The sequence below is a fragment of the Solanum lycopersicum genome, chromosome 1, assembly GCF_036512215.1.
Source record: "Solanum lycopersicum chromosome 1, SLM_r2.1".
Classification (NCBI taxonomy): Eukaryota; Viridiplantae; Streptophyta; class Magnoliopsida; order Solanales; family Solanaceae; genus Solanum; species Solanum lycopersicum.
In genome coordinates, this window is record NC_090800.1 from 78,969,495 (window position 1) to 78,981,980 (window position 12,486).

The 12,486-nt window shown below is 28.6% G+C and overlaps 1 protein-coding gene across 1 annotated transcript; it reads left to right on the forward strand.

The window, feature by feature from the left end:
- The first annotated feature begins 2,172 nt into the window (after nucleotides 1–2,172).
- LOC101267934 (very-long-chain aldehyde decarbonylase CER1-like) lies at nucleotides 2,173–7,081 on the forward strand. The gene is made up of 10 exons (XM_069286879.1): nucleotides 2,173–2,579; nucleotides 2,682–2,908; nucleotides 4,002–4,234; nucleotides 4,646–4,865; nucleotides 5,211–5,586; nucleotides 5,654–5,765; nucleotides 5,904–6,100; nucleotides 6,185–6,283; nucleotides 6,401–6,574; nucleotides 6,670–7,081. Exons 1-10 carry the CDS (start codon nucleotides 2,520–2,522, stop codon nucleotides 6,856–6,858), a joined length of 1,887 nt encoding a protein of 628 aa, XP_069142980.1. The 5' UTR covers nucleotides 2,173–2,519; the 3' UTR covers nucleotides 6,859–7,081.
- Nucleotides 7,082–12,486: the final 5,405 nt, after the last annotated feature.

Sequence of the window (12,486 nt, forward strand, 5' to 3'; positions counted from 1 at the left end):
GCGCACCACACATTGTACATAATTTATTGCAATAAGACTATTCTTCAATCTCTTATTTTCCTTTGCTTTTTAGACTCAGAGGACATTTGAATCTACTTCTGTTTTAGTAGGCTTGTAAGCTAAAATTTAAAGTTCAAAAATATTCAACTTTTTCTTTTAGTTTATTTTAATATATTTTAAACCTAAAATCTTAGTTTTTCCAAACAATATTAAAAAAAAGAAAAATTTTAAAAATTAAATACTACTTAAAATAAATCAATTCAACCGCATTTTTTATTTTTTCATTCTTAAAATGAGGAGAAGGAGTTGGTTGGTCATTAATGTTTTCTGCTTCCCTAGCAATCAAACCTTTTCCCTTTGGTAGTTGAGAATTATAAATGTTTTTTCTTACAAAAAATTTCCTAAAATAGGTGGTTAAATTCAAATAAAACTCCCTACTATAAATGGATAGTCTGAAATAATTATAGTCATTTTAGAAAATTAAGGTATAATTTTGCTATTCATTTCATTCATTTTTATTAGTTTATTTAAAAAAAAAATAGAATTTATATCACTAAATAGAGTTTCTATCGATTTCTTTTATTAAAAGATAAAGAACTTCACGAATATGTACAATTCAGTACAAGTAAGGAAGGCAAAATCTTACCTTATCAATTCTATTAGTCCATTTTTAACTTTACATGTAAGTATTTAGGAAAATAATAATTAGTAGCTGAATTCGAAATTTATTAAAACAAATAATTATTTTAAAAAAACCTAATAAATTCAATCAAACACGTATTTTGTTGGGGTTTGATTACAAATTTTAATCTCCACGCACTTCAATTTTGGCTTAACAGGCGCTTGTCACATTATAGTGTTATAAACCGAATTTAAACTCTTTTGATATATTCTAGATGTTCTTACGGGTTCATTCAAATTTTATTCGATGAAAAATATTATTATATATATATTTAAAATTATTTTTTAGATATATATAATAGATATTGAATCCGTTTCGATTAATTCATATGTTTATTTCTTCATATTTTAAATTTATTTATTGAAAATTTTAACTCTGTAACTAATTCTATGATATCCGGCTTAAAAGGACACACATTTATTTTTAATTTGTTGAAAAAAGATACATGCTTATAAATTTGGTTTTGGAGATGATCAACTTATAAGTTTCCCATTTTATTCTTAATAATTTTTTTTGGTAATCAGATAAATATTATTATAACATGATTGGAATCACGAGTTCTAAAGTTCTATAATTTAAATATTTCTAGAGCCTGTTTGGCTCAGCTTAAAAGCTGGTCAAACTGACTTAAAAGCTGATTTTTGACTTATTTAGCTGTTTGACAATACTCAAAACAGCTTATTTTAAGTTAAAAAAAACTTATTTTAAGCCAAAAGTTAAAAGCTGAGGTAGGGGTGCTTTTTTTTTTTTTTTAGCTTATAAGCTGTTTTAAGTTGACCACATTTTTATCTTTTTGTGCTTAACATTTTTATACAATCTCCAAATTACCCATATAACCCTAACATTTCTTTCTTCCATTTTTTCCTTTTCACGTTTGACATAACAACTTCAGCACTTTTATCCAAACGCATAACTGCTTATTTTAAAAATAAGTTTCAGCACTTTTAAAAGTGCTTTTTTAAAGCTACTTTTATTAAGCCCATCCAAACGGGTCCCTAGTGTTCTGTATTTTTTTAGAAGTCTTTATTAATTAATGAAAATGCTCAGCTTAATTTATAATATATCAAGTACAATGTGAGTTGGAGTATTTATTTTATAACTCTTTAGGCCCAGGTGCCGTACAAATTCGTTTGGCTACATGTGCTTATCGATCCTAGGGACGGTTTGGGGGTAAAAAGGTATTAATTGGACGGAATATTTTAACTAATATATTTTGTTTCAAAAGTTTTAAAATCAAACCTTTTCATATAATTGTAAATTTAAGATATAAATTTTATATATTTTTGAAAATTATGTAATAATATCTCTTTTTGCTTTTCGAAAGTCAAATTATATGAATTCTAATTAGTAATTGAAAATGTGTTTTCGTCAATATTAATATGAGAAAAATTGCAACGAAACTCAGGGACGGAACTAGCATAGACTTATACATGGTTAAAATTATCTTTTAGGTATATAATAAATGTCGAATCTCTTTCGATTTTAAATGCGTACTTCTACATATTTTGAACTCCCTTGTTGAAAATATCATGACCCCAATCACTGTAGATACTACTATATTTCATACAATTTTCGATCATCTTAAATTTAGAATATTAAATTAGTTGTAACATATAAAAATAATCAAGAAAATACTGAAACACATATTAAAAATTATAAAATAAAAAAAATTAAATAAATTGTTTAACTCTCGATATTTTGTAATTTTTTTTTTAAAAAAAAGATAGCAAAGACAAGTGGAGTATGACTGCCTCTATAATAGAGTTCTATATAAGGAGAGGACTTTAGCTTTAAGAGGAGAGTAAGAAAACATACTAAAAGCTTAATTTGCTTAAGGATGGCTTCTAAACCTGGCATTCTCACTGAATGGCCTTGGACTTTCCTTGGAAACTTCAAGGTACTAATTTTTTTCCCCTTGTAATGTATATTTTTGCACTTAATTAAACATCATCATTAAGTTCTAATTAATTATATTATATTTCTTGAAATGAATTACTAGTACTTGGTATTGGCACCATTTGTGTGTCATAGCACATACACATATTTTATGAGCAAAGATGAAAGGCAGAGGGACATTGTATACATAATCATTCTCCCACTTCTATTCTCGAGAATCATTCACAACCAGATATGGATATCCCTATCCAGATACAGAACTGCAAAGGGTAATAATCGAATCGTCGATAAGAGCATCGAGTTTGATCAAGTTGACAGAGAGAGCAACTGGTACGTACTTTCTATGATTTGAATCGAAGAAAATGATTTTCTTTTTTTTTGTGTTAGTTTCTAGAGAAAGTAAATATTGATGTGATTAATAAGATCGAAATCATTTTTTGATGTTTGTAAGAGAAAAGTTTGTTTTTCTAAAAGGGAAATATGACTTCTCTCACCTGTGGATGGAAGTAGTTTTTTGTTGCAATATTTTACTCGCAGTTCATAGCTTTATTTACTCGCTATTTTTTACATTTTTATCTTTAATACATATATTTTTTTCTAACAGATATTTCACTCACCAATTAAATATTTAAAAATTATTTTTCAACAAAAAAAACTTTAATCGTACCCAATACCATTAAAGCATTTTTTTTTTGGGAAAGGTTTTAGTCTGAATAAAAGTCTTAATTTAGTCGTACAAACCGGAATTTCTTGCTTGGTAGGTGAAAACCTAAACCATATAGGTAGGAGTATTTATTAAGTTCTCTTGGTATGTACCAAGAAAAAGGAAAATAAAATAAAATAAAACTGCAAATATACTATAATAACAAAATATTTATCATTTATTGTAATAATATTTCTTTTTTACTTGATAACTTTAAATTCATTTATAATATAAGTTTAATTCATATTACAAAGAATAATTTTTTATTCACGTATAATACAAATTTTAATGATAAATAACTCATTTATCACGCATTTTAATTCATTTATAATACAATGTGTCAAACTTTTACCAATCAAATATAATATATTTTAAAAAATAATTATAATTCATATATATTGCATATATAATTCATTTTTAATACATGTGACAGATTTAACATAGTATTGCTATAAATGATAATAAATAAAAAGTATTGTTAAATCAGTAATTATTTATTAAAATGTATTAATTTTTCCTATTTTTTTTGAAATAGTATCTATTTAGCTATGTTATATTTGATATTTTGAAAATCTAATCTTCAAATATTTTTAAGTTCTTGAAAACGGGCATTCATCTCAACAAAATTTTAAATCTATATTTTCTAACTAAAATGCATATCCAGACACAACTTACGCTACGAAGGTTGCTTATAATTAATGTTAAAAATTATATTTGTAGGGATGATCAGATCATATTTAATGGACTGTTATATTATATTGGATACCTGATGCTGGAACAAGCTCATCACCTGCCTTTGTGGAGAAGTGATGGGATCATTATAATTGGCTTGCTTCATAGTGGTCCAGTGGAGTTCCTTTATTATTGGCTTCATAGAGCTCTGCATCATCATTTTCTCTACTCTCGTTATCATTCTCATCATCACTCCTCTATTGCTACTGAGCCTATCACTTGTAAGTTCATTATCTTAAAATATGATAATTCTACTAAGAGATACTGATTAAAAAAACACACATCTGAACAGTCACTTTTTCGCGAGTAATTTCATATTTCAATACTATTGGTTGTTCTAATCTTCTTGTAGCACAAGAGTCATCAGATAATATTATACTAAATTTAGGAAATATATATACATAAAATCTAGTTTTACTAAGAGATAATGGATTCACGTGCCCCGATTTTTGCCTATAAAGTAGCCCATGATTTGTTCCTTTTTTCCTTTATGAAGTTTGAACAATGATGTCAGAAAAAGGGAATAACTGATAGTTAAGATATGAAACGACAGTTCAGATGTGTTTTTAACAATTGACTATATTATTACTGAGGATTCATGTACATTTTTTTGTTTGGTTGTATTTTTGCAGCTGTGATTCATCCATTTGCTGAGCATTTATCCTATTTTACACTCTTTTCCATACCCTTGTTCACAACTGTTTTCACTAGGACTGCTTCTATAGCTTCATTTGGTGCTTATGTTACCTATATTGATTTCATGAACAACATGGGGCATTGCAATTTTGAGCTTATTCCTAAGTGGATGTTCTCTGTATTTCCCCCTCTCAAGTACTTCATGTATACGCCCTCGTAAGTCTTCTCTATCGCCCTGTTTTCTTAGAAGCTTAATGTTACTCTAAATAATTTACGCCTGGTAAAAATGCTAACTAACTGAATAAAACCGCATCTTAAAAGCCAAAAGCTTCAAATGCAGAGTCCCTACTTCTGAATCACAATATTTAAATGCATAACTACCTCATTAACTAGGGGGACCGGACCATATAGTACATTTTATATCTTTGAAAGTTTTTAACCACACAAAGATACTCCTCACAGAGTTTTTAACCGCTTACAAAACTTTACCCTCTTGTCTCAATTAACGCGATATTATTTGACTCGAAACAGAGTTTTTAAATAAACATTTTGATGGTACAGGTACCATTCACTACATCACACTCAATTCAGGACAAATTATTCTCTTTTCATGCCAATGTATGACTACATCTACGATACATTGGACAAGTCCTCAGACACACTGTATGAAAAGTCACTTGAAAGAGAAGCTGAAGTGCCTGATGTGGTGCACCTAACGCATCTAACGACTCCAGAATCCATTTACCATCTTCGACTAGGATTTGCATCGTTGGCCTCGAACCCTCACACCTCTAGGTGGTATGTTTGGTTAATGTGGCCTGTCACACTATGGTCAATAATGATTACTTGGATTTATGGTCGTACATTTGTTGTTGAGAGAAATATCTTCAAGAATATCAAATTACAAACTTGGGCTATCCCAAAATATCGCGTACAAGTAAGTAATCTATATTATTCTAGATTGTTAAAGCGATTATCTGATATGATTCTTGATTTGGTTGTAGTACTTCATGAAATGGCAAAGAGAGACTATCAACAAGTTGATTGAGGAATCCATTATGGAGGCAGATAACAAAGGGATAAAAGTTTTAAGCCTTGGACTCTTAAATCAGGCAAGTCCAGAGTATACGTGCTATTTTTTTTTCAAATTGCTTTGAAATGTTTGCTGAGGGTCTATCAGAAACAACATCTCTATCTATCTCCTCTGCACCCTATTGATATATACTTATACAAAAAATGTAACCTTATAGGAAGAGACGTTGAATAGTAATGGTGAACTTTACCTAAAAAGGCATCCTCAGTTGAAAGTGAAGGTGGTTGATGGAAGTAGCCTAGCTGTGGCCGTGGTTCTCAACTCCATTCCTAAAGGAACTTCTCAAGTTGTCCTTCGAGGTCGTTTGTCCAAAGTTGCTTACTCCATTGCCCTTGCCTTGTGCCAAAGAGGAATTCAGGTATATTTGATTATAGTTTTGATTTTCCATTGTCTCGTTCATTATACAACGTAGTACTAATTTTCTTTTTTTGAATATACATAGGTTGCCACGTTAGACGAAGAAGACTACAAGAGACTTAATGCAAAGCTTACTCATGAAGCTGCAACTAACTTGGTCCTGTCGAAATCTTTTGTTTCAAAGGTACGTAAAGCAACATAGAAATATGTTTATATATATATTGTCCTGATCAGAAAAATCTTGATTATTCATAAAAAATCGCGAAATTAAGAAGTTGTTGATTGACACATTTTACTATAGACATGGCTAGTAGGGGACGGATTGAGTGAAGATGAACAATTGAAAGCGCCAAAAGGAACATTATTCATTCCTTATTCACAATTCCCACCAAGAAAATCTCGCAAGGATTGCTTCTACTTCAACACACCAGCTATGATTGCTCCTAAACATCTTGAAAATGTGGACTCTTGTGAGGTAATTAGAAAACAATACTAATTTTTAGATAGTCATAGTATTATTACGATATTGTTTAATAATAATTAACATTATTGTACGAATAATAATTGTAGAATTGGCTTCCAAGAAGAGTGATGAGTGCGTGGAGAATAGCTGGGATTTTGCATGCATTGGAAGGCTGGAACGAGAATGAGTGTGGTGACATGATGTTTGATATTGAAAAAGCATGGAAAGCTAGTGTTGATCATGGTTTTCGCCCGTTAACATTAGTGGCTACTTCTACGGATCAATCCAAGAACTAGAAGTATAGATTAATGTCTTTGTTATAAGTATTATATATATATATATATATATATATATATATATATATATATTGGATCAGCTAATTAATTACAAGTTTGCATTACGTGATATAATTTCTAGAGTTGTGTATGCATCATATAATTAAGATGTAATATGAACCAAACTGGAGCATATTGAAGGATGATTTCTATATATAACCCATAATCACTTTTTTAAATATTATTTAATTTGTACAAGTGTTATGAGCTTCAAACAAAGTTTATCAAGAGGTTGCCAATGATTTGTAAAATACTTCTTGATAGATTTGCTCAATTTTTTCTTTGAATATGGATAAGCAATTTGTACACTGGAAGCAATCATGATAAATAGTTAAGAGTATCACTAATTATATAACAGTCAACGTAGATGGCCACAGTTACTAAACAGTTGTTAATATTAATGAAGTTTCCTAGAGTAGGGAGGATCACAACTTCTTTACTTGAAATTAGGCATTTCCATGGTCAGTAAAAAATGTTCGAAATTAATCTTGACATGTTATTATATATTGAAGCCATGACATGTCTAAAATTTCAGTAACACACACAAAAAAAATGTTCGAGTTTGACTTGTCAAGTACACAATTGAAAAGCTTAACTAAACTGCCGATGAAAATATGTAATGTTTAGCTTTGTCAAATCTACAGTTTTAAGCAAAGAATATTTTAAATTGATCTTTGACAAGCCATATCAAACTTTAGTCAGAAACGTCTAAGGGTAGCCTTTAAATTCAAACGGTCACACTTTAAAGTGTCTGAAGTTTATCAAACTTCATACATGAATTTCGCTATTTTATTCGTCAATGTCTTGTGCATGAAGTAAACTCATAAATTTTATTTTAAAAGGAAAGTTTGGATACAAATAGAGGCGAATCCAAGATTTGAAGACTTTGGATGCACTAAGGCTTAAGTAGGATTCAAACCTTGGTCTAGATGATGGTATCTTTAGCTTCTGCACTTCTATGTTTTTAAGGGTGCACTGTATTTATATCTTAATTTTCTACTAGTTTTTCAAAATAGATATACATATGTACATATGATTTTTTTGAAAGTTATCGGGTACACGTACACCCCTCTGTATATTGTGGGCCCGCCCCTGGATACAAATTAAATAGGAAACTTGCGTAAATATGCCATATTAAGAAAACATTACTATCTACAACAATAAGATTTCTTTTCACTTAACATTTAAGTATAATACAGATTGTAGAGAATAAATTTATAAAACACATATAATACAAATTTTATTAATCGATAATGCATTTAACACGTATTTATAATATATTGTATCAATTTCTTACTGAACAAACATAATATATTTTAAAACATTTATAATGCATATATAATTTACTTTTAATACAGAATGCAAATTCATCATAATATTAGTATAAATGATAATAAGTAAATAAAAAATATCACTATTTCAATCGTGAAGTATAATAAAATTAAAAAGGCCATACTTCAAATAAATGTATCTGAAGTTTGTCAAAATTCATATATAAATATTCGCCATTTTAATTGTGAGCGTCTGAAGTTGAGCTTGAATTTAACTCATAAACTTTTTAAAAATTTCGAATACAAATTGAATATGTCAACTTTTACGTATAGCAAATAAAAAAAATTATATTTGTATGTTAAAGCAAAGTTTGTATAATTGCGCTCCATAGCAAACATATAAATATATAATTCGCTATACATATACAATTGTATGATTCGCTGACCTATTTCGCTGCAATTGTATGATTAGCTGACCTATTTCACTATAATATCTATATAAAATTTGCATTTGTATACAATTGAATCAAAGTAAAATATTTGTTTATTGTATAATTATAAGTGTATAGGAAGAAGATATATGTTTTTGCATGTGTATATACAATTTTCTCTCGTTTTTATACAAAACATAAATACAATTTATACACTTCTGTTGTATAAAGCGAGAAAAAATTGTAATTCGCTGCAATTATATAGATCACAATTGTGTAATTCACTTGCCTATTTCGCTGCAACATCTGTATAAAATTTGTATTTGTATACAATTGAATTGAAGTAAAATGTTTGTATATTGTATAATTAAGTGTATAGGAAGAAGAGATATGTTTTTGCATATCTTATCTTATCGAAATTGATAATTTTTTTCATTGATCCTAGTCGAGATCGGAGGAAATTTTAAAGAGATTATCAATTTATCAAGTATTAATTATAGAGGTTTTAATGTAGGGATAATTGTACAGAATAACAAATTAATAATCTAAAATAAATGAAGTAACTACTGTTTAATTTAATTGTGTCTGATAGCAAACATTTGTCAGTCGCCTCTCTCCCTAAACTCTCGCTCGCCACTCTCCCATTCCCGCTTGTCACTCTCCTTCTGCTCGCCTCTCTCGATTATAGAACAGATGTGTAAAAATTGTGTTTCTGTTTTGTATAAAGCGAGAGAAAATTGTATATACACATGCAAAAACATATATCTCCTTTCTATACACTTAATTATACAATATACAAACATTTTACTTCAATTCAATTGTATACAAATACAATTTTATACAAATATTGTAGTGAAATAGGCCAACGAATTATACAATTGCGAATTATACGATTGCAGCGAAATACAATTTTCTCTCGCTTTATACAACAGAAGTGTATAAATTATGTTTATGTTTTGTGTAAAACGAGAGAAAATTGTATATACACATGCAAAAACATATATCTTCTTCCTATACACTTATAATTATACAATATACAAACATTTTACTTCGATTCAATTGTATAGAAAATGCAAATTTTATACAGATATTGCAGCGAAATAGGCCAGCGAATCATACAATTGATATGTATAGCGAACTATACATTTATATGTTTGCTATGAAGCATAATTATACAAACTTTGCTATAACATACAAATATAATTTTTTTTATTTGCTATATCTGAAAGTCGGCGACTTATGTGCTGTCTTGATACCTATATCTAAAAGTTGGCCTTTAATGTATGTGATGTCTTGTTACCTTTATTTAGTATTATTAATAAACAACTTTATTTGTGATGTTAAATTGACATCCTTTATTTACCATTGACAGCCTGTGTGAAAACAGTCCGACATTTATGATGCATTAACATTAACATTTTTTATTTACCATTTACCCTCATGCTTCCTTCTTATTTTTATAATTTTTTTTTTTTATCATTATATTAGTATTTCAACTTGTGATATTTCTAAGAGAATATTTATTGAAGAGTAATTAATAGTTTAAATAATCAAAACACATAATTATTTAAGGAACATATAAATAAAAACGTGATAAGTAAAATAGTCTCTTTTTTTCCCGCATGATTCATAACTTCTTAAACCCTAAAATGCCCTTCATTAAGACAAGCTAGCTGTCTTCACCTACCAGTTCCCAAATTAAATTTCCCATTAGGTTCACTTTGCTATTTATTAATTTCATTTCCTTTATTTTACAAAAAACAAGTTTGGTGGTCAAGTGCCACTCCTATGAATTTGCTTCTACAAAAGATTGTTGTTTTGTCATTTAATATCTTCACTAATGACAGACATATATGCCATGCAGGAAGAAATTTTGGTTCCAACATTTAAATTTCTACTTTTTGGTGCCTCAACTCTACAAGTGACGAGACTTAATCGTTTAGTGTGAGAGATAAGAAGAAATAGCTCCTGAGATAGAAATTTGGTGTTTTGATTGATCACAATATTCTATCATTTATATTTTAGTGATGAGATAAGTTATTTCATATATATGATGAGATAAGTTATCCATGAATAATTAATCCTGGGATAACTTGTTCCAACCAAATAATCCCTTATAGGCGTTAAATGTCATACTCACTTGAATTTGAGCTTGAACGGATAAAATAAATTGAGATGATAAATGATTGTCCAAAAGTTATTTAGCTGGAGATGTATTGAGCTAAAATGTGGATCATAATCCAATCCGCCTAATTTTTACTAAGATTTAATTATTTTGTACTAAATAATTTTTTTTTTATGGATATATGTACCTATTGAATAAAGAATGTCTTTTTTTAAAAAAAAAAAAAAAGTTTGACAAAAACTTTCATGGATTAGTTTGGACTTTGACTACATTCTACCTATCAACCTAAATATTTGATTGAGCAAGCTAATAAACGAACGAATTATTATTAGTCCAACTTAAATGAGTTGAAGGGACTATATTTCATGATCTAATTTTACCATTGATACAAACTTGTTCCTTTATTTATTACTTTTTCTTTTGAGATGGTTTAATTTTGCTATTATAAATTTCGTTAATTTATGATGATTTGCTTGCCTAATACTAACACCTAAGTTCTTGGAGAGAGTTTCAAGGAAAAGAATGAGAAAGAGACGGGCTTCTCCATTAGTAATATTTAAAGCTTAATTTATAGAGAAATTTTGGAGAGAGTCACTCAAAAATAGTTTAATTATACTCCATAACTATATATATTAATTACGATTCACAGCTACATGTTATAGGGAGGAGAATAGCGAGCGAGATTGGATAGAGGTGTGCATCGATTGGTTAGGTTCAATTTTATGTATATCGGTTCGGTTAATCGGTTTTCAATTTTTAAATATGCTAACGCAATAACAAACCAATAAGATACTCTTTATCGGTTCTTTATTATTATCGGTTCGATTTATCTGTTTACCCAACAAGAAAATGTCCGTAAAATATTATATACCTTCTTACTTATCTAAATGCTTCGATATAGTGAAATAAGAAAGATAATGAAAAATTGCTTCAATAAGAGAAAATATAGTAGGAAGACTATAACTACATGTTACTATCAAAACATGATATAAATATTTTAGTTAATCAAATTACAGATCTTTACAAACTTACAAATGCTACAAACTAAAATTACAGACTAAAATTAAATAACTATAATTGTGAACCGCTTTAATATTTAGATTTTGAGTTAAACAGTAAAACCTACTAAAACGGGCTAGTATGTAGTTGGTAGAATACTAATAATTTGATATAGTTATAGTGTCTAATAATATATTTAATTACTAATGTTTAATAATTAGGAATGATAAAATAATAAATTATTACTGTCTATTAGGTTATCGGTTTACCCAATAACCCAATGGTAAAAACCGAAACCAAAGCAATAAACCAATAATTTTTTTTATAAATCCATTAAAAATCGAATAACCGAATAACAATAACCCAATAATATTTTTTCGGTTCGATTTATCGGTCGGTTTGATTTTTGCACACCCCTAAGATTGGGTGTGTGTGTATATATAACATCTATGTTTATGTATATCTGAATACAATGAATAGACTTAAAATATTTTTATTTGTATATTCAATCTCTTTCTCGCTTTATACAAACCAAATTATACATTATGCTTGTATGTATACAATGAAAGAGAGAGGAAAACAAAAGAGAACTGGGGTGGGAGATTTGTACTTATATGATTATAAGTGTATAGCGCGAATATATATGTATATATATCTCGCTTTATACAAATACAAACATATTTGTGTTTGTATAAAGCGAGAGAGAGCAAGACAAAAGAGAACTAGGTAAGGGGAGATTTGTATTTTGTATAATATAAGTGCA